The sequence below is a fragment of the Gallus gallus genome, chromosome 14 (assembly GCF_016699485.2).
Source record: "Gallus gallus isolate bGalGal1 chromosome 14, bGalGal1.mat.broiler.GRCg7b, whole genome shotgun sequence".
Lineage (NCBI taxonomy): Eukaryota > Metazoa > Chordata > Aves > Galliformes > Phasianidae > Gallus > Gallus gallus.
Window position 1 is genome coordinate 2,555,452 of NC_052545.1, and position 22,905 is coordinate 2,578,356.

At 45.2% G+C, this 22,905-nt stretch overlaps 2 protein-coding genes across 3 annotated transcripts in view; both read right to left on the reverse strand.

Moving 5' to 3' along the window:
• MICALL2 (MICAL like 2) overlaps window positions 1-8,729 on the reverse strand; it is a 33,033-nt gene extending 24,304 nt beyond the window's left edge. The window contains exon 1 of the mRNA XM_046900990.1: window positions 1-8,729. The gene's annotated coding sequence lies outside the window, so the exon portion shown is untranslated.
• The window catches only part of INTS1 (integrator complex subunit 1), a 27,375-nt gene continuing 12,605 nt past the window's right edge, over window positions 8,136-22,905 (reverse strand). For both annotated transcript variants that reach the window (XM_015294331.4, XM_015294330.4), the window contains exons 27-47: window positions 21,681-21,827; window positions 21,173-21,271; window positions 20,770-20,894; window positions 19,810-20,064; window positions 18,989-19,148; window positions 18,339-18,479; window positions 17,771-17,951; window positions 17,564-17,687; window positions 16,981-17,099; window positions 15,850-15,937; window positions 15,134-15,360; window positions 14,107-14,230; window positions 13,496-13,629; window positions 12,900-13,092; window positions 12,505-12,632; window positions 11,565-11,677; window positions 10,918-11,031; window positions 10,020-10,090; window positions 9,400-9,491; window positions 9,174-9,283; window positions 8,136-8,753 (exon numbers count right to left, since the gene is read on the reverse strand). In XM_015294331.4, coding sequence (XP_015149817.2) covers window positions 8,638-8,753; window positions 9,174-9,283; window positions 9,400-9,491; window positions 10,020-10,090; window positions 10,918-11,031; window positions 11,565-11,677; window positions 12,505-12,632; window positions 12,900-13,092; window positions 13,496-13,629; window positions 14,107-14,230; window positions 15,134-15,360; window positions 15,850-15,937; window positions 16,981-17,099; window positions 17,564-17,687; window positions 17,771-17,951; window positions 18,339-18,479; window positions 18,989-19,148; window positions 19,810-20,064; window positions 20,770-20,894; window positions 21,173-21,271; window positions 21,681-21,827 — 2,861 coding nt within the window. In that variant the 3' untranslated portion in view covers window positions 8,136-8,637. The remainder of the gene's footprint in view (window positions 8,754-9,173; window positions 9,284-9,399; window positions 9,492-10,019; window positions 10,091-10,917; window positions 11,032-11,564; window positions 11,678-12,504; window positions 12,633-12,899; window positions 13,093-13,495; window positions 13,630-14,106; window positions 14,231-15,133; window positions 15,361-15,849; window positions 15,938-16,980; window positions 17,100-17,563; window positions 17,688-17,770; window positions 17,952-18,338; window positions 18,480-18,988; window positions 19,149-19,809; window positions 20,065-20,769; window positions 20,895-21,172; window positions 21,272-21,680; window positions 21,828-22,905) is intronic.

A 22,905-nucleotide genomic window follows, 5' to 3' on the forward strand; every position in this document is an offset into this window, starting at 1 on the left:
CAGATAGACTCGCACGTGGCTGCGGAAGAGACAAGGTAACGCTTTAGGAGCTGCCTATAAATCAGGTAAAAATAATTAATAATACATATAATATAATATATTAATGGCATTTCTATGACATGATATGGATAATATACATTAATATATAAATACCTTACAAATAATTCAGTGTGTTTCCATTTCATCAACAATCACTGGCCAATGTATTTACTTTATGGTAAGGATTATACATTTCATTATAAATGGCTTGCTGGGCATGTCAGCAACTTTTACATCTCCATTCACTTTATTATTAATGGTTTCCTGAACAGTAACGGCATAATAATGCACACAATGCAGCATGAATATTTGATGTGGCATCTATAGTCTCCCATTTATCATTTATAACAGGCTACAAAAACATTATAAAACATTTATTACAAATTTATAGATCACTTTATACTAAAACAAAGTTGTGTTATAAATACATTATTAATCCTTTATGCCATTTATAGGAATCCCTTGTAATAAGGCCTTAGCATATGTTGCTGCACAACTGCAACACTAACAGAACAGTGAGGCAAGTAGGAAATACGACACAGTAAGGCTGCTCTTGAGTATTATGTGTATTCTGGGAAGGATGGGGTAAACATCTGCACTCGAAATTAATCAGACTACCAGGGGACCAATCTAAAGAAAAGCTGGGTTCACTCAAAATAGTTTCTTTTTCTTCCCCCTCAAAAAAGAGGCTTGCTTTTTCCCTAGTTGGAACTGTGTTGGAACACTGAAAGCTGAGCTGTCCTGGTTTGTTTCCAAACCACCTTTTCATTAGATTGATGAAACTTCATGAAAAGCAAACTGGCTAACGATGGGCAGATGGGTCCTTCCTATCCTCTGTCATCAGGTCACTTAGCGAAGGGGCCTTGTGAGAAATAAAAAGGAGGTGATGGGTTCAGGAAATGCATTTTGGGGGTTTCTCTTGTGTAAAGTCCCAAATATTGTTTTGTTTAGCAGTATGCATCCCCCTGCTGTGCTTGCAATCTAAATAGAGCAGCACTGAGAAATGAGGAGACAAAATTGATGTTTGGAAATGGAGTTGTTGCCAATCAGTGGTGGAAATCAGCTTCTGAGCCGAGCTTTGACACAGCTGTAGTTGCCCCTTTCAGATTTAATGGCCCAGATGGGGCACAGCACAGGGAATGATATCTTTTTTTTTTTTATATATATTTGTCTAACATGACAATCTGTCTTCTAACAAACCCAGCTTAATGAGTCGATGTGGTCAGTGCCTTCTCATTACCTTGCACTTTGGGAAGGGGCAGCTGGGGCTGGGTAGCAGGGGACACAGATCCACAGAGCGGAAAGCCAGGCTGGACTATGAGAGCAGCTGCTATTTTCTATATGTCACAGGCCACTACATGTCACCCCACTCCTCCCCATACTGAGCCAGGTCATCTGTGTTTGACTGAGGCGAACCTATCAGAAAGGCATCCAGGCTTGCAGACACCAGAAGAAGAATCTGTTAGTCAATGGCTTCAAGCTGTGCATCCCAAGAGAGCAAGGCTGGAGGCACAGCCCTTGCTATACCAAAAGAAGCAGGTTATGCTAAGGTGATTAAAATGACATTGCTGAACAAGTTAGTTAAAGCAGTAATAGTATTACTACTGCCCCAATAATGGCTTTTCAAAATAGAGACATCAGCGAGTTGTGCAGTGTTTTTAGCTGGTGATTAAGGAGAGCTCTGCAGGAGTTTATAGCTACTTTAATGCACCAACAGGTAAACTAACAACCACTAGAGAGAGGGACTGGGGAGGATGGGAGCAGAACTGCCTTACAGCTGCTTACCCATTACCAACAACTGCTGCTCTCACAGGACGCTCCTTGCAGAATGAAGCTTACAAACATTTACTCTGGATTGCATTCTTCCCTTTTACATGTTTTCCTTTGAGGTACCTTACATGTCCTTATCCCCATTTTGTGCACCTTACCTTCATGCCTCCCAAGGCGTGTTCAGAAGCTTTTGGGGCACAGCAGGCCACAGATAAGGAGGGATTTATTCTTCTGTATTTTCAGACATTTTTCCTTCCCTCTCGTTCCTTTTCAGTTCTCTTCCTAGATACTGAACTACAGCAGAGAAATGCTCAGTGCTCTTTGACAGTCGTTATGACTAGTGGGGGATCACTCTCTGATACCACCTCTTACATTTATCCTGGCTCCCTTATGCAGTATCCTGGGTTTTACCATTAGTAGAGAAGGAGTTTAATATATGACAAGAACAACCCTGAAGCCCAATGAAAAACAAGCCAACATTTGTTACTTTGAGGACCCGAGGAAGAAGGAAAGGGTTGATTCCTCATATCAGACAGCACGAGGCCTCAACTAACACATTTTTTTCATAGAGTGCACAACGTCATAGACTGGAAAAGCACATCTTTTAACTACTGTGGGAAATCAGTAGATCAAATTGAGCTACTTCATAATTTTGCTGCAGGCTGTACACGGGGCTGTTCACTCTCAACAATAGGAAGTACGTGCTGTAGCCAAGAGCTCTCGTACATTCTCCTGCCAATGGCTTACATTAAATTGAGGGATTCAAAACAAGAAGGAAAAAGCACACGTCTCATCAGTAACATGCCTCATCAGCTCTCTCTTCCCAGAAGGCAGCCAGGCTGACTCCACAGAGACAGAGAGGCCCAAACCAAAGGAAAGGAAGCTCCTACAATTTCACAGCTACTAACACAGAAATGCTTCTGCATGGTACTGCCTCTCCGTGGAGCCCGGCTACTTTGACCTGTACAGCAGGAGAAGAAAGTTATTAAAAATTTCAAGTCTGAGCACGAATTTCCACTGAAAGAAGATGAAAGTGAAATGTGAAGTTGCAGAGAAGGGCATTTTGGTAAATCCCTGCACAACATATGCCACTGAGAAGCTTGTAAATAGTATAGCCATTATCCCAAATCCTCAAAACATCAAAAACAAAGCATCAGGGCTAAGTGTGTCCTGCCACCCAGGTGTAATGCAATGCCTGACTAAGAAAAAAACACCACCAAGTCTCTGTCTCTTATTAACCATTACTGGCAAGGTGGCCTGTTGGCTTTCCTGTCCCCAGCACAGAGAGACGAGGGACAGGCAAGAGATCCATCTCAGAAAGTGACTGCTAAGCAGCAACGGTGGGAAACTATCCACCTGCTGCATCCTTCCCACCAGGTGAGAAGGAAAAATGGAGAGATATAACAACTGATTTGTAGAGCACCAGTGAAGCTCAGGGAACTGCAAGCAGTTTACAAACAGTGATGGTGCTTGTCAGACCTTCCCTCCTCTTCAGAGTGAGCTGAAATGGCCAGTGGTGATCTGTGACCCTCACACAGCCATGACAAAATGCAATTCTCCAAGAGCCACAAACTTCACTGCTCTTATCAGAAAGTGAAAGTAAAGGTACGCTTTGCTGATCAAAACCTCTATGGATCCTGAGATTGCGTGAGGTGAACCACATCTGTCATGGCATCACCATGGGAGCAGGACCTGCCCTGGAGCAGGAGCTGGCTTGGCTGCTTTGACATGCTGTGTTTTTATCAGCAGAGCAGAATTTAAAGCCCGGAAACACGATAATATTTGTTAGTGATTAACAGCGTTAATCACTCTTAGCAAAGAAGCCCTTTGCCTCTTTCAGACTCCTTGCGGACACAAGTAAATGGAGCCTCCATTTCAGGATGGTGTGGGCAAACAAAGCTTTAGACTTGTTTCACTGGAAAACAAAGCCACGTTTTCAGCATTCTGCTTAGAGCTGAACTCTGAAATCCATCTGGTTCCTCACCAGGAAGGGAGGCCAGCTCTTACCTCTGGTTTCCAGCTAGGAATAAAACCCTTGAAATAAAATGATTTTAAAGGCCAAGACTTTCCACTTTCACCCTAAATTGGTGAGAAAAAGCTACCATCTGCCTTACTTCCACCCAGACCAAACCTGAAGCCCCACATCTTATCCAGGGGAGAACAGATTGCAGAAAGCCAGGCGTGCTGTAGGAAGCCTGCGAGAATGCAAAATTCAGACTTTCTATCCAGTCCTGCTCTAGCTCTGAGAGCACCATGTGCCCTTGGCCCCTGCGTGTCCCTAGGCTGCTGCTGGGCTGCCGGTGTGGGTGCAGAGCAGGGGACACAGCCTGGTGCTGTGGCTGTAGATGTGGTTCAAAACGTGCTACTCACCCTGTGCAGAGTGCCATTAGCGGTCTCACTCCTCTCCAAAGACATCCCCTATAAACTCCAGAGAGAGCAAATCTGCAAGCATTGCCTTAGTTTTTAAATCTCATTATTGATTAAAAAAAAAAAAAGAGGTAATTTTATTACTCTTATAGTATGTTTTCCATTATTTGCATAATTGTTCAATACTAATAAGACAATTAGCAATTCTTACAGCTTAATAATTACCCAGTGATGACTGGGCTATTGTAGCTTAATGAATTTTTTAATTGTTGCTGGGGGTCTTGATGTTCTTTTGTCCAATATCTTCTTCAGTTAGAGATGCTGTTCATGCAAACAGGGCAAGGCGAAAGGCAAGACAACACCAGCTACACAGGACAAGCAGAGATGTTATTATTAAGATCTCTTGAATTTAAAAGGAGGAGAAAATACAAACTCTATTTTTTGCTGCTTTAGGGTGGTATTATTTAAATGCATGGAAAGGCAAAGCAGAAGTTTAAACATCAATCCACCTTAGGCAAATGCAACCTCTATAGAATCTAGGCTGCTTAGCTGGTGTGGGGCTGGCCTTGACATACACAAAGCCAACGAAAGTCTTAACACATTTTTACCTTTTATTGAATAACTCCTTGACTTAAGCGTGAATCATACTGTCTTGAACTGCAGCGTGGCCAGAGAGAAGTTAATTGAGATCAGGCAGGGCCGGAACTGTAGCTGTCACCAACCGAGGTCACAGATGAAATTGGCTGAAGAGGATGGCGAGGCACCAGGGAGCAGTCATAGACTCCTCAGCCCACATCTACCCATGCACAATAAGTAATGGAGATGGACTTTTCCTCTCTCTTTTTTTGCACCAAGCTTCTTGCATGCTGCTGCTTGCAAAGCAAAGTGTCTCTTTCCTTCCTCTAATTCTAAAGGCTGGCAAAACATTGATGCCTTTGTCCGTGAAAGCCTGCTTGTTAGCAGTTACCTGGAGAGCCTCCCTGCCTTTCTGTTGCCAACAGCAGGTCAGATAGATTTGCCTCTGAGGTCAGTGCTGGGTCTCTTCCAGTTCTCTGTTGTAATGCATTCCCCAGGGGCAGCTGCTACTGAGTGAGGAGCAGGCAGGCAACTCCCCTGTTAGTCATGCCCTGCTCTCAGCCGAACCAGCACTACTGCCCCTGCCCTGCAGCACAAGCATGCATAGGACCACACTGTTGCCACACCAGACTCCATCCATCTCAGTCCCAATAAATTCCTGCCAGCCACCGCGTGCCTGGATGGCCATTCTTGCTTCTGCTATCTAGCACGAGGTGTACATACATGTGGTGAGACTTCATGTTGGGCAAGTGCGAGGACTTGAGATGAGCTGCACCTCCATCCCCTTCCCAGAGGGGAAAAAAGGGGAAGTCTCATGACTCCCAGTCCAAAGTTATGATAATCATTATAAAACATACTAATGGTGTTCCTACCCTGTCCTTGCCCACCTGTCAAAGGCTTAGTCAAAGGACCCTGCAGCCCCTCCTTTGCTCCTCAGCCCTCTACCATCTCCGTATAACAGGCACTCAGACAAGAAGAACTGCTTCCAGCATGGTATGGTGCAGCCACAGGATGAAGAACAAGCCTGCAGACAGCATTTCCTTCCTCTATAGCTGGGTGGGATTCCCAGGACATTTCTAGGACACCAGCACTGGCTTGGGAGTAGGCTTGTTCCCGGTGGACGCGCTGGACACCAGCTCTGGCAGCCCACAACTCACCTAGGAAGCTCTCAACTGCAGCAGCTTGTGGCAGAGGAGCATCCAAATGATCTTGCCACTTTGGGGCATGTCCTCTGACAGGCAGACAGCAGCAATTTCCACTGGGTGAGTCTTGTGAGCTCCCCTGGGCTGATAGGAGCAATACTGCAAACGTCCTCCTCGCTCTTCTTTTAAGTGAGTCAACATCTCTGAAAGACACAGAACATGGCCCCAGCCCCCAGGAGGAGCCCAGCAGACCTACTAAGGATAACACTGTCAGCTCAGCAGGGATGGGAGAAGAGAAGGTGCTCAGCCAGGCAGAGATGAAAGTTACAGAGCACTGATTAAAAGGCAGGCGAGTGTCAGAGCATCTGTAATGCTGTTGCTAACCATTTCAGAGCTGTCACAGCTGTTAAGGATGGGCTCCCACAGCACTCCTGCCCCGAGCTGTCTCCTCACATTCAGGCACTCCTCAGCTGCCCCCTCTCCTCACAGCCATGATCTGGTTTCAGCATCATGCTTCAAGCCAGCCTGCTCAGCTCCACTACATTCAGAGGATGGTAGCAGAGCAAACACATAGCAGGAACTTTCAATTTAGCAGAAAACAGGCAGGGAAACAAATCACAGATGATGCTTTTTCTTTTGGGAGATTAGAAATACCTTGCTCGACAGCACAGCTTCTACCCTCTTACAAACTTTTGAGTTTGTTTCCTGATCTCCCAAAAGAGATGAGCTCTTGATGATAAAGACACTGTTTCTACCTTCTCCAGCACACCTGGTTCCCCACTGCTCTGCCAAGTCTAGCTATCCTGCAGTGAGAGGTGGTTTAACAGTTCTGCCACCACACGAGTGTCCTCTGCTCCTCTAAACCTGGCCCCCAAGCAGACATCATAGAACTTGAGGCCAGCCACACCATTGCTTTTTACCCATACACATTTGTAGTTAAAGCCCTGGATGGGGCTTTCCAGAAATCCTACTCCAGAGGGAGGCTCTTCAGCAAAAAAACCACTACTTTGATTCCATCCTTGCTGTGATAACAGTCCTGCAACATTTTTACTTCTCCTCAGCTCAAAGTCCTGTGAAAAACCCTTTCCCAGCCAGTCCCATAAGTTCCCACTGGCTCAGGGCACACAGCAGCGCCAAGAGAAATACTTCCCTGCTCTGACAAACTGAGCAGTGTTTTAATGATGCCTGATAAGAGACTACAGTGAGAGGAGCCAGTAATCTCACTGGGAACCCTTTAGACAGGCGTTAATCCTGCTGTCATTGAGCCCCTCAGGAAAACCATTTCACTGACTTGATCTTCTTCAGCTGTTCCTCCACATAATTTATATCTAGCTAATTGCCACAGTAGTGGCTCTGGATACGAAGCAGATGCTGCTGAGGAAGAAAGCATGTTGCATCCTTAAGCAATAGCTCTAATCTATTTAAAGGCAAGGAGAGGCTACTTAACAGTGGTTGGGAAGTTCATCTCTCTCCCTTTTCTCCTCCAATTCTCTGCAAAGCAAGCAATTCATACAGCATAAGCATTCAGTCATAGCATTTCTTGTTTGAAAGAATGGACAACACTTCATCTTGCCACCCACAAGGTTACAACTGCCTCTCACAAGGATATAGATTTATTTACAGCTGTCCATGAAATGCCTCCAGGATCTTTGTATTTAGGATACTAGATTCTCTACAAGCAAATGGGATGAGAGGAAAAGAGACAAGTGATGTGAAAGCAAGCCAGTGAACAGAATGACTATGAAATGGGCAGTGAATTCTCTGCATTGGAGGGATGGAAGCCACCACCTTTTCTGTTCTCCCATGACAACTGGCAGTAAACAATCACATCGATCAGCAGACAAGGGCTAGGAGAAGAATCACAGGGAGAAACTGGCAGATGCCAAAGAGAAAGGCCAGCTGCTTACTCAAATTCAGCTGCTGTAACTGGGATGTTTGCAGATGTACTAAGAAGTTTTCTTTAGTTGTTTTTAAAGAAAAGTTTTCTAAGAAACCTCTCACAAGATCTCGTCAGCAGTTGGTGCTACGAAGACCCAATCGTCAAATTCATCTCCCTCATGCCAGCGATCCTTCTACACTTTCTCTAGCATAAACCGTAAAAGGCCAAGAGGGCTCTGCATACATCTGGCCACAAGGACAAGTCTTTCAGAGAAGCTGTATCTAGAATAACAGACAGTGAAGAACAGGGAGAGAAGGATGTCAGGCTACACCAGTGGCAGCACGAAGCAGAAAAAGGCACAATGGAAACAAAGAATTTTAATTGGAGGAAAAAAAACCCACAAGAAAAAAAAAACAACTCCACCCACCAGCTGCTTCCCACCCCCCAAAGAAAACCATCAAAACATTAAATGGTCTCTCCCCCTGCACATATCCACATTTTTTTCCAGCATAAAGTGCAGAGACTTAACTGAAAGGGCCAACACTCCCTTCTGCTCTCCCAGCAGTTCTGCCCTCTTGGAGGAAAAAAAAACCAACCAAAGTAAGCGTCAGCCGCTGCCCTAAGACTCCGTGACAAAACTGGTCCCTGTTTGGCACAATATTCGGGAGATTTTTCTCCCACAGTAACGGCAACTTAGCCAGACAGCTCTGTCCTTGCCCCTTCCTGCTCTTCATCTGGCCTGCTGCATCATATCTTTGATCCTTCAGGACATTGGCTGAAATACAGTGCCTTCTTACAGGGTCTCAATGCAGCTGCTGAGTCCAGTTAAATTCCACTGGAAGTGAAGCTCCCAGAACCATGTGTTCAGATTGTGGCCTCCATGTGCAGGACCTTCAGAGCCTCTGAGATTTGAGAGCTGGTGTCAATCTGGCTGTACATCCCCACCAGGAAGGCCCTGTGCAGTAACACTGCAGCATGCTCTGTGAAAGAGAAAGACAGCGTGAGGAGCAGCCTGAAAGCAGCAATCTGCCAACAAACACCTGGATGAATGCTCATAGCTGTGCAAGAAGTTCCTCCTTCTGTTATGCCTGAACAGTGCATAATTTACCCTATAATAGTCCCGAGGGTTTGTGATTACATGAGGGATCACATCTCAGAGAAGAAGATCGTAAAGGAGCAAACCAGTTTCAAGGAAGCCTCTCATCTCTATGGCAAGTCTCCTCTATGAAGCTCAGACCGAAGTTGCTACTGATACAGATGACCTACATGTTTGATAGACTATTCTAGGCAATGCTGACTCTTAGCGACTTCCCAGGGAGGCTACTTTCATGAGAGGAGCTCAATTTTGACCTTTGCAAGGCCACCAAGCATGCACCCAGAGGAGGCAGATACTGGCTTACCTTGGCAAAGGAGGGTGTACTCAGGCAGGTTCCTCAGTGCTGTCTGCACCACCTCAAAGTCTCGGCTGCCAAGGCAGTACATGAAGGTAGGAAGGAAGTCTGCAGCAATGCTGGAAATAAAACATCACAGCATCAGTACAGCCCAGTTCACCATCAACAGACATACACAGTGGGCAGCCAGTGCCCCTCAGTGACTCACAATAGCCTGAGTCCCCACGCTCCTCACCTGGGGTTGTTCTGAATGGAGCGCAGAGCCAGGCTAAAGGCCAGATTTCGACAGGACTCCTCTGATGAGCTCATCAGCTTCTGTAGGTTTGTCTGAGAGAAGATGCACAAATAAGGATCAGAACTGTGCAGACTTGCATTACTACCCCTCCAGCATCAATGCAGTTAGGTACTGGCTGAGACAGGAAATCCCTCTGTAATAAGGATTATCCTGTTTTGAATGCTTTAAAGCACCCTTCTGTAATCTTATGGTGTACAGGACAGTTGAATTTTCCCTGCATTCCTGTGTGGGTTTTTTTTGTTTGTTTGTTTTTTAAATGGAGCTGTTCTGCTTTCTCCTAGTCCCATTGCTGTAAAGGGGACAGAAGGTCACTATTTCCTCAGATATAAAGAGAAGTTCAAGGGGATGATGGAAATATTATGCAACAAAGAGAAGACAGTAAGAAGGTATGTACTGCTTGCTGTCAGAAAGCCTAACAGAAAGTGCAGCATCTTAGGGGAAATGTAATACCACCCTCCCCCCCCCCAAAAGCAGAATAAGAACAATTAAGCTGGCTGTGCACCACACTCTAGTGAACAGAATCTTTGACTTTCAGTGGCATTTAGGGACGTCATACTCACAGCAAAAAAGGAAAGAATTTCTGGCCTCCGTCTGGACATCTCATCAATGTCTGTCAGCACCTCCAAAATGTCTGGAGGAAGACACATTAAAATGAACGACTGAAATTCACTGATTCAGCAAAGGACCTACAAACCCAGCCTCCCAACCAGTCAAGTTTTACTACTTGCACACAGAGCTAGAGTAATAAAGGCAGTTCTTCAAAAAGGAAGGATGAGAACAGGCAGCTCACTTGCTAGATCAACATATCTCAAACTGCCCAAGCAGGGGTCACCAGCACTGTCGTGACATGGGCAGGGGAAGGCATGGAGTGGGGCGTAATGTTTCAACTCCAGAGTACTTTTTTCTTCCCACAGTTTCTAGGGTGGAAGGACAACTGTCACCCAGTACCACAACTTATGTCTGATATGAACACTGGACACTCCAGTGATTTCAGAACACTTCAGGAAAAGCAGCATGTTGTTGCCATATGCCAGGTTAACGTGGTTTTCCTTCATGAAGGTCATCTGGGATTTCAAACAAAATTGTGCTTCTAATCAGTTTGGTATTTTTATTGTATTAAATAAAATGGCACTCCTATCAGTACTCCAGAACAGAGCCACTGGATCAGTGCTGGCTGAACGTGGACTGTAGCATTCCATGAGTTACTCATGCAAACTGCCAGAGCACCTTCAAGATACCCAAAAGAAGAGGCAGTTGCAGCACTGCTGTATTAAGTGACAACAGTATCATAGGAAGACTCTGTCAAGAACCACAGAAAGTTACGGACAAGTCCATCCAAAACAAAACCACATCCTATCTGCTGGAGACTACCAAAGTAAACAGGAAACAAGCGTGTAGCTGGCAGCTGAGGAGCAGGGCTGGCATGCGGCTGCATTTGCCCTACGTTCTTGCACTTACCCTCAACTGTTTGGCCTCGAGAGAGCCTCTTCATGTATGGAGCCATTTCAGCTGGTGTCAGAGGAGTGAAGAGAGAGACGCTGACAAGGGGGAGTGAGCCAGCTGCCGCTTCATCTGGTACAGAATGAGAACAGGTCACTTTCGACAGTCTACACAGTTTTAACAGGGAGACAGATCCAGCGTTCCCTACCAGCCACCAGCTGAGCAGGGATGCTTCCCAGCTCTCACAGCCTCCTGCCTCACTGCACCTCCTGGTAGCCCTCAGCTGATGCAAAGAAAACAAGCCTTCCTGACACGATTTAATACTGAACAGTTATCCCATGCAAGTTGCAAAGGGAAGAGAATGTACCCTAGGGTCTCCTGAAAGGTTGAGGTGAGGCTTTGGAAAGTAAAATCCACAGGAATGAAAGTCACCCTAAGAGGTGTTCCTCTGTACCAGTAGTAGTACCACTGAAAGCAAAACAAACTCACCCATTCCAGACACTGGAATTTCAAACAGTTGAGCATACATGTGCCATTCCTCATTCTAAATACCTTTCACTAGGAGTAGGAAAAACACTGCATATAGCACACAAAAACATCTACACTTCAAGAAGCATTGCATGGTTTGCCAGCTAGAATTACTCTTGCTTCCTAATCAGACTCACCATCCTTCTCTTCTTCAGAGCCTCTGTCCAAGATGCTGCTCTTACTAGGCAGACTTAGCCCAGCCAGGAGGGACTTCAGCATTGCTAGGTCACTGTTGTCTGATGACAGGTCACTAGTAGAACAGATGGTGTGTTTGAATAGAAGTAAAGGTGTGAAGACAACTAACAGCACATAAATTAAACATGGTAGAAACAGTTTCTCAGAAACAAGATTTTTCCCATTCAGTGTTAACTACAGGGGTTGCTCCAAAATTAATGCCTTCCATTTTATTATGTTGGCCTACTATATCAGAGATGGATGTTGGTGGGATGGCAGTAGAGGCTGAACTTTCTGCCAAGTTCCTGTTACATGTTGTTGCTGTGTGACAGATGGCAGCAGAGGGGCAGTCTGACAAAATAGCATTTGACATGGAAGTTCATATGAAGCAAAAGGGGAGGAACTGAATTCCTCCACTTAGAAAGAAGGGCACCCATTAATTGATGGTTTCTGAACATTTATGGAGACCAAACAGTGGATGTGAGCACAGTGGGGTGGTGTGGGGAAATAATAGGGGGCATTACTTTCAGAGTGACCTATTAGAACTCAATTAAGTTTGTCCCTGTATCTGCAGCTGTGATCCTGCTGTTATTGCTCCAGGTAAAGACTCCATTGCTGGCTCTCTGGAAATGACTGCAGAGCACGACAATACCTTATCAGAGCATTTAAGTCATTATGCGAGTTCAGATTACCACCCAACTTTGTCAGCTTCAGTTTTCATCTATAAAAAGGGAGATGCTACTCATGTCAATAGACATTTAAGCAAGCAAGGGTGAAGAAGTGCCACATTAACAACTATTGTCACATTACCTTGCTGTCCCCTGCCTGATTATCTCATGCCACCCTACCTGAGCAAGCTCTCCATGAACTAACCCATGGGCTAACTGGAGTAAGAAAGCTTACTGTAGAGGATCCGAGTGCTTCTGCAAGAAGGAGACAGCTGCTTGTGCATTGCACGTGATGTACTTCTGGATAAACTGGACATATTTGCTGATGAAGGCAGCCAGGTGTCGTGAGGATTTCCTGTAGTTCTGAGAAAGGGTAGAGATGATGAGTTAACAAAAACAGCAATGATTCATTGCTCCGTCCTGCACCTCTGGGGCCCAGGAGTTAGATTACTGATCGCTGGCTTCCCCTCTTATAATCTCTCCAAGGTATTCTATACATCTTTTGGCTCTTAAGATATAAGAAGGTTCTCCCTTCCTATAGCAGAACATCGGGCTGGCTCCGTGTTGCATTAGCTTCTCCCTCTAGCGGCCGGCAGCCCACACACAATGTGCAGCAAGGACTTTGCCTACCAACAGCAGACGGATGAAGGAGAGTAGACAGTCCCATAGCGCCGCCTGGTGCTCATTCTGGAAGACCTGTGGCTGAAGCAGCTCCAGGATCCCCAGGACGTGTATGAAGAAGGTCAAGTGGTTCTGCTGCCTGAACTCCTGGAAATTGAGGTGAACACGGCCGTGTAGCAGAGCTGCAATCATCGGCAAGTGCCTGAAACACCAAACAGAAGAACATCCAGCTCTAGCCTCTTCCTAAATAGAAGAACATGTTGTTACATCTCAGTGGCTTCACGCATCCCTCAAACTCTCCCAGGGTTTTGGGTTTGACCCCAGCATCCATGGAATCAGCAGTCACCATTTCCCACCCATTTTCTGTTTTGTAGGCTGCAATTCTGTGAGGACTGTTTCCTGACAAACAAGGAGCCAAAAACAATGCTGCCTCCTTATAAAAGATATGGCTTTGCTGTCCTTTCTTGTAGGTTTCATATACAAACACAGATTCTGCACAATCTACGTGACTGCTCCAAGCTTGCCTCCTCCCCCTCCCCCCCTTATATGGCAAAGGTTGATGCTTTTCAGTAAACTCAGTCATACGGATAGTGAGAGAGCTGTACCTAAGAAGTAGGATAGGATGAGCCACAGCTAACTTCCTGCATGCCATGTTGGCATCCCACACACGGCTTTCTGATGACTTGGAGTCACTGGTGTCTGCAAGGAGGTTAATGAATCTGTGAACCAGGGCATCAAGCTACAAAGAAAAGTAGTGAGTAAATGGTTAAGTTTAAAGCAGAAGCAAGCCTGTGGCTCTTCAGCAGCATTTCTCAAATACTTTCCAACTACAGATGAGGTTAACAAATTATTCCCAGGTAGAACCTGGGAGCAGAAGCAGCATTCCAGCTGGCACAGGATCTGAAGTCCACAGTCCCTATAGACATCAAAGCAGGATCAGACGCCTGCACACTTGTGCTTTACAGAAGCTTTTGGCACACAGAAATTTATATAATCAGAGCCTAAAGTATTTTATAGAGAGACAATGCAAAATAAATCATACCTAAACTCTGCTCCTGAGCATGAAGGCAGGGAAGGGGCAACTGAAGAGCAAGGTTAAGAAACCAAAATGACCCAACCAGCACTCTCCAGTTCTCTCCTTTTAGTCTGAGCCTCAACATAGCATTCACTCTAGGGGAACAACTGGAAAGGGACTTTTCTGCACTTCTAAATTTACCTTGCAAGTGCTGCTGTCTCTGGCTCCTTCACTGGTGAGAAGCATCTCAGGCAGAGGCACAAGTTGCTCGGGTAGCTGCAGGTATATCTGAAGCAGAAGGTCCTGGCAGCATTTTCCCACAGAGCTGGAAGAAAAAGGGAGAGGTAAGCCTTTGGTTACTGTTTAGCTCAACCAGCAAATAATCACAGACCCAATAGATTATTAACAGCTTTCTTGTATATGATAAACAACTTTGTATGGTAGTCACCACTAATCTGAACAGTTTCTTCACTCTGTGCTTCTTTTTGAACTACTCTCAAAACACGCACAGTCCACAGGGATCCATGATCTACAGGGATCATAGTTACCCCTGGATATAGGACAAGAAAGCCTGGCTTCCATCTCCAAAGAGCAGAATTCCTCTATGTAGCACTCATGGTCATCAACATCTCAGTTGGAAAAGTAGTCAGAAGTACAACTATTCAGACTAGCCTGTTCACAATTAGCACACCTGCCTGAGATGCATTACCATGCAATAGCAACTGAAATTACTAAGCATCTTTTCTATTACCATAAATGAAGTTAAAATTAGGTCAGTTTGCTCCACTGACACAAAGACACTATCTTCTGCTTTCCCAACAGTGCTAACACAGCTGTTAGAAAACAATCATAATGATCAGCGCAGTTTGATCATATAAGCAATGATTCAAGGGATGAGTAGAGAAATTCTACATTAGGAACTGGTAATTAAGAACAACAGCTGACTTAGGAAAAAAAAGTAATCTTGAACATTTTATGCCAAAATTCCCAAAAGAAAACATGCCCTGCAATTTCACTTTTAAGGTCACCTTCTTGGTTCCACTAACACCTAAGAGTGACATTTTATCCTCCTAAAATGTCTGGGAAGATAATGCATGGTAAGCACTTGTTATATGGGCTCTAGAACGCTTACTAATAAAGACATGCTGTCAAGTCTCATCATTACCTGACTGCCTGTGCCCAAATAACTACAATTAGAGTAGACAGTGTTTCCATTTGCAACCCCCACCTGCTACCCCATTGCTGGATGCAGCTGGTCAAATACTCTGTTACTTTTTTCATGCTCTCAAGGTCCCCATGAGAACAACTGAGCAACAGAGGCAGTCGAGACTGGATGAGTGTGCAGGAAGCCTCTTCTGTGTTCTGGTATCTGGTTTCTGCTTCAGCCAGGATCAGCTCCACCATACTGATCAATTCAGAGGCCTTTAGATGGAGCACAAATTCCTCACGGCGTTTCTGCAATGCAGAACAAAATTAATCCCATCTGAATCACTAGATCCTTAGTTCTAGTCACACTACCCCCAGACAGACAGGAGCACCTCTTAAGATGAGACTTGACTTAAGTAATGTGGAAACTCAAAAAGAGATTAAACTACCTTCTCATGGCAAAGTGGGAATTATCCCGTGCTGGGTTTTAGCTTGCTCACTGCTGTAGCCTTTTGACTAGATCTTTAATAGATATTGTGGCAACTCTGCAGGAGCTGCAGAGGAAACGTCAAGAGGGCAAACTTATGTGCGTTCAAATGAGCTTTTTGAACCCAAAATTGCTGTTGTAATATATAATAGAGTAGAGCAGCTCAGTAACCAGCTGAGGTACAGGCAGCAAATTTGGCACACTGCACCTGTATCACTCCAGTTGCCTCTTAGCCACAACAAGTCATGCAATGTGAAAGTATCACTTCTCACTCCATCCAGACAGGAAACTTGGAAGAACTGAACCACTACCTGAGGAGTTCTTTGGTCCCTTCCCTGCCAGATCCGAGGGATATGAATACAGGCCCACAAGAAATCCAACGAAGCAGTTGGATCAAACCTGCCAGAAGACAAAAGAAGACAGATTTGCAATTAGAGTCAACGCAACCCTCAGGCAGCACGCAAACACATGGTACTGTCTCTAAACATCACAAGTACGAAGGAAAAACATCTGCAAAATGTAAAAATAGGATCCATTAAGTCCCAAGAAGGGGCTTGGTTCTGTTCCCAGATTATGACTAAATATTTGTTGCAGTAAGCACAACACGGGTATGGTGCCCAACAAATGGCATTCAGCAACAGTACAGTGGCTGCACAGTCACACACCACGAAGCTGGAAGCCTGTCACAAACATAAGCAATTGATACAAGACGACCAGTGATCTTCATGTTGCAGTGTGCAGAACATCAGAACATCCTGCCTCTTATCCTGGATTGCAGAAATTAAATCATTAGGACGCAAATCAATAAAGAAATTGCAGGAAACAAATATTGCTAGCTTTAGAAATACTGTTCGTTTAATCATGCCCTGCCTTGCTACTTACTAGGCGTTAGTGCGCTCTGGTCTACAAGTGTAAGAAATTTAAGCAAGATACTACTACAGTATAACTCCAGTATCTGAGAGCACCATACAGGAGCTGAGGGAGAGGGAGGGCTGCTCCTGAGATCAGAACTGGGCTAGAGAAAGACTGGTAATGGAGTTTAGTACAAGCAGTGGATCTAGCAGAGCCTGCCCGGGTACACAGACTCCCATTGGTTTGCTATCCAAGCCATCTTTCAATCCCCAAGTTCATAAAGATTATCAACAAGGGCAATGCTAGATGGATTGCCTACATGATTAGTACTTCCTATTTAAACCGCAGCCAAATCTTTATGTGCTCTTTCCATCAAACAGCAGGTAATATTTAAATCAAGGTACACAAATCAGCATGACTGAAATCAGCATCCTTCTCACAAAGCCTGTTTTTGGCTGAGCTACATCTCTTGGCACACGCACTGTGGAAATCAGCAGCTCTTGTTCGCAGCTTCTGATTGTTCTCTCTCAGACAGCAAATTGCCCAACTCAAAACTCTGCTAGGCTCAAAGAAAACCCACTAAGACTCACCTCTGCTCTCGGTTTCTGCAAAGCAGAAGCTTGATGCACTGGTGCAGCGTAGTCCAGCTGGACTGATGAGTGAGAAGAGCCAAGAGATATGGGCGGAAGGAGGGCACCTGGGATCCTGCCTGAAAGGACCAGAAATCAAGATGTATAAACAGATTCTTGCTGTGAGGTGGACACAAGAGACATAATGATGGCAATCCAAGCAAGCAGAAAGCACAGAAGAGAACACGTGGATTGAGGATTTGAACTGCAGTACTGTTTAAAACACGGCAGAAGTCATGACATTCAGCTTTAGCCTCAGCTTTGGTATAGCACTTCTGGGCAGGCTACTTAATTGTCTTCAAAAATACAAACGAAAACACAGAGTGCTAGGCTATTATGGGACTACATTGTGTCTACAATGCTCTTTGAAGTACTGAGAAGGATGCACCAGAATCTCCATCTTAGTCAGACTGTGCTGCTTTCAAACAAGTATAGTAACACAGGGCAAAACATTAAACTCCCCCAGTACCCTTTTTCCAGATGCAGGTCAGCACCCCGTAAAGGCAGCTTCAGCACAGCAGTCTCTCTACCCAACAACTCTTACCTTGTTCCAGGAGAACAGTAGTTTCTGCTGGAGATCAGGACAGCTGCTTATCACCTCCGGGTCCAACATCTCCAGCCAGTCATTCAAAAGGCCAGAGGATGGCCCCAGCCAAGCAGCTTCAGTACTGAAGAGAAAACAAAGCCAGTATCAGAGGTGATGCCATGAAACTAGACTTCCCATTGAGTTCCAATCATTGCCTAGGCTCACCTGCAACTATCCACCTCTTTCTTCACTGTTGTCTCTTCCTTGTCCTGGAGCAACAAGGAGCTCACCACAGCAATTGGTTTCATGGCAGGAAATCTGGCAGTGGTCTCAACAGTAGCTGAGAAGAGGACTGTGAGGAGTTCCTCCAAGTACGGAGACTGAGTTTCAATCAGGCCCTGAAGGACTAGCAGAGGTAAAAAGATGTCACTAACCTCATTGTGTGGTGAAAGCTATGAAACGTTTTAAGTGTCTCATGAAGGCAAATGGTCCAGAGTTCCCCAAAGAATGGCTCAGTAAGGAAGAGAGAAACCATTTCTATCTGGAATAGCAGACTTCTATTTCTTATTAAGTTAGCAGAAACCAACAGTTTGCTATAAGACAACCTCAGTCCTAGGTCACAGTTTACAAACCCACATACCAGCACAGGGAAAGGAGGTGATGTAAGACAGGCCACGTTTAGATCAGTTTGCATTTTCCTGCTTTCCACTGCCTATATATAAGGTACTCCCTTGCTGTGCTGGGATTTCAACCTGCTGCTGCAATAGAGGGCAGAGCAGGAAGACAGTCATACCTTTGCTGATGAGCTCCGGCTCCACATTACCCTTCTCTCCTGATTTCAGGGTTGCAATAATGGCACGTACTGTGGAGCTGATCAAGTCAGGGTCATGACGGAAAGTCAGAGCTTCTGTGAGGTGCAAGAACCCACCTCGAACTGCAAAGAAATTACAGCATTGGCATCTGAGGGACAAGCAACAACAGGTCTCTCTTCTACAGAGGCACCATGTTGTAGTGGTACACAACTACTCAAACATATACCCACTGTCATTCTACACCCACCGCAGCTCTTGACAGCTCTCAGGGACAACGTGGATTGAATGAATCTTGTCCTCTCAAGGCCAATGTGGATTAAGAGAATACTCTATAACCACAAACCCATTTCCCTGATGAAGCTCTTGGTGATAGTCTCCTCCCAACAGATGGCAGATGACAATAACTACAAGTCATGACATGACCTTGTTCCATGAGCATTCTTGCATGCTCATCTTCCAAGTCTACAGCTAGCACTGAATTCCTTACCTGAGCAAATGGAAGTTTCCACTGAGAGATCTGCTCTGCTTACTGAGAGGCTAACAAACATCTACTGCAGACTAGCTTTGTTTCTGTCCCTTTCTTAACCCACTTGGTCCACTCAGAACCCCACAAGCTGCACAATGCCAGTACCGTCACTGATCCTGTGCCTTGAGGAGTACTGCACAGCAAAACCCTTCAGCTGAGCACGCAGAGGACCATCTTCCACTGCAGGGTTGTCCAACCACTGCAGCATCTGCATGAGGACTTTGAAGAAGAGGGAGGAGAAGGCAGTATCTTGTGGCATGCAGCGCTGGGGAGAGCAGCAAAAGACACCTGCTTACACACACTTCAAGAATAAAACATAGATAGCAAAAGGGGCAGACAGTGGCACATACTGCCATGAATACATAGAGTACACCTGTTCTGTTGGACCATACCTTACTGAAATCAAGGCAGCAAACATCAGTCACAAACAAAACACCTCTCCAAGCATAATTAAAGGTACCTTTATGCCTTCTTCCATCATGATGGAAGGAATGATGTATTCTATTGGATAACCGTTAGACTGCCCTGAAGTTCTCTTTAAGGAATTGCAGACTTCCTCTCTCAAACTGTCTGCAGATGCTCCGGCTTACAAGACATGTCCATGCTACATAACAGACTGGAGATTCCAAGACAAGGGACTCACAGCTGCAAACCCACAATGCCACAGTTACCAGATTGGCTAAGGCTCACCTAGCCCTGAAAGTAAGCCCCAACTCTCAGCAGTGCTAGACTAATGCGGCCAATGTGCATTCAGCTGTCGTATGTTCAGACAACTTACGTCCCTTTGTATTATCCTCTCCAGGCTGTGTTTCTAGCATTACACAGGTAGAAAGTCAGCACACAACGCGTGGATGCACAGCAGATTTTGTTTCCTCCTCAGCTTACTTTGTTCAGCGCTACGAAGATTCTTGTCCAACACCACTTACCTGATACTGGTACAGCTGGCGCATCAGCGGGCAGGAGATGAAGTGGTGACGATGCATAGCCATCACCAATGCACCACTGTGTGGCGAGTTCATCAGTGCAGCTACTGCCTGGAGAAGTTGTGCTGTGATCCCGGTCACTTGTGTGTTTCCCTGGCGGATGTGAGCCAGCTCCTGCCCCAGGGCCTGCTGTAATGCCAGGGCAAGTGGGCGTAGGTTTGAATTCTGCCATCGTGGGTCTGGATTTAGTGGGAAAAGCTGGTAGGATGCAGAACAGAGTATGTCTGTGAGAAAGCAATCGAAAGGACTTGCTATACCATAAAGTCTCCTGAGGCAGAGGATCGATTTACCTTGTGTAATCACACTGACTATGAACTAACTAGAACCTTGATACAGCTTTTTCAAAATTCTAGTGCCTGGTACAGGAACAGCATCTATGCAACACCAACCTGACTGGCAACACTGACACCACGGGGGATCACCGCACTACCTAAATACAGGCAATCAACTTGTCCAATTAATTCCCTGAAGGTTTGTTTTGAAATCAACAGAAAGAAGAAGGCTCTGCTAGCAGACATGCCAAAGCACAAAGGCTGTTTACATACAGCTTTGTTGCCAAGGCCCTGTGAGCGTTTCACAAATCCTCCATGCACTGCTGAGACGAAAGGCACTATACACAGAACAAACAAGATGCAGAGATGGTAACATGCTAGTAGGCACTGACAGCATTAGGCATGATCAAAAGCCACATCATGTTCGGACTACATGAAAAAACAAGTCCATCCAATATCAACACCACCAGACCATAACAGCGCAGCCTTACTCTATGCAGGGCTTTCCTACTCCCTGCCTACAAACAGCGTGGGAGGAATGGATCAAGCGATGCAAATGAGCAATATGGACTTTGCAAAGGTGCTGCAGGAAAGGAGATAATGGACAATCAGCTTGAGGTTATACCAGTACCTGTAGGAAGATGCCTGCTAGATCATCTTCTGGGCCCAGAACCCGAACCTGGCTTAAGGCCCGGATTCGGCTCTGGCCTTGATTGCTCTCAGGGCTAGATTTTGACTTTGCAGTCTCAGCGCTGTCTGCAGTAAGAATAAAAGAAAAGAAAGAAAAATACTGTTATGGTAAGTAGCATCTGGAGCCCCAGTACTGAATCACCTTCAGCTTTACTGTCCCTAAGTACTGAGAAATTCAGTAGCTTTTCCCTCAAGGCAAAGCAATACCTACTTTTCCGTACTACTCAGAACAAATAACTATAGAAAATCTCCAATAATACTGGAATTCCTCCCTCAAGCAGCAGAGAAAATAGATTTGAAAGATGACTTTGATATTCTGCAGCTTAAGCTATCCTGGACAGTACCTCGGCGGGCTGGTAAGGAGGCTGTGAGCAGGGAATGGAAAGTCTGGCCTCCTGTCGCTCCTCTTTCGTGCTGAACCTCCACAAGGTGAGCCATGTAGTCTGAAAAAAGGGCAAGATATGAATACGTTACTTCTCCCTCTTTAGTAAAGCAGTACAGAATTGGTTGCTGTTTGTGTAGCTACCACAGAGAAGACAATTTGCTGTTCATTTGGATTTCGTAAACATGATGCAAATGAGCCCTGTTTCTTTTACAGTTTAGCCTCCAGACTATTTATAGACTTCGTACAACCCAATTCAGAAAAACCCTTCTCTTCTTTGAGAAATACAGTCAAGGGCCATCTAGACAAGAACTAGGGAGGTCTTTACAGGGACAACAAGCCACCAAAGCAGCTAGCACAGAGTCCAGTGAACTAGTTTGGATTTCACACAAGGAAGTCACAGAGCGTACTCACAAATGCCTGTTTAAGACAAAGTAAGATGTCTAGTTAATCTCATACAAAGCTCTTACTCTTGTCCATAATGTTCTGCTCCAGTGTTTGTGGGTCATGAGATACTGCTTGATCCAGGTACTGCAGAAGTTTGCTCATGCTGGAAACTGGGATTCCAAAGGACTGAACAAAGAGAAGCAGCTGCTGTGGCTCCAGGTCCTGCAGGGCTGGAATATAAAAACACCAAGTTCTCAGACCACCAAATTGCTTATAGAGGGTCATCTTTATTACCCGGTATTGTACTTTTGGCTGGACCAAGCAACACATTAATGACAGGACTGCAGACAGCCTAAAGCCAAAAGTCTGACAGCTGCCTACACTGCTCTGCAAATCACTGCCTTCTTACTGCATCTTTCAGTTAATTCACTCACTGACTAATTTGATCTTCTGTTTAATTTGATCAAAACCTCAGAAACTCAATCATCCATATTAAAAAATAACTTCCACTCTATCTGTTGATGGCTGCAGGCAGGAATTATTGAATAATTCAATCACTGACTATAGAGAGCTATCATTTAATTAGTAAGAAAGGGACAAAGCTCTGAACACCAGGAAGAAAGACAGCACTGATAAGCTGTGCAAGGACAAGTAGCTACAGATATAGCTTACATTCTTCAGCCACTGCCCTCCACGTTGCAAGCACACCACATCCTATGGAAGCAAAGCTGTGCCTGTTGTCTGGTGATTGTGTACTTTAATTCGAGCTGAATTGTTATAACGTAGATAAGTACCCAAATAACAGTCACCTATTTCCTTTAAAGTACACAGAAGACACAGAAGCTGTGCCAGCTCTCCCCTGCTTTAGAAGTAATAGTCACAAACTATAAAAGCCATCACTCAGCTGCATACAAAAGCAGCTCACTGCAAGGTCTGCAGTGACTGCTGGCCCCGACAAAAGCATCCATGTAGCACAGCTGGAACACATGGAAGAACTGAGCAAAAAAGACTACCTTTCCTACAGGAGGGTCTGAAACACCAGTGTATGGCAAACAGGTATACAAATTGTAAGGTAAATAGGTATACAGGTATAGGACCAGAGAGATGATCGCATTACAAAGGAGTAATGAAATAAAGAGCTTACCTGTGTCCTGGGCTCACAAAAGGGCTCCAAGAGAAGTGATCTCCAGATGGAGAACCTTCTCCCTTGGGAGTCAGCCCTTAAATGGGGCCTAGGAGGGGTGCAGCCAGGATCCACCCCTTCCGGTCACTCAGGTGAAATTGCCTTCACCTGTGCCCCTGCAGCTG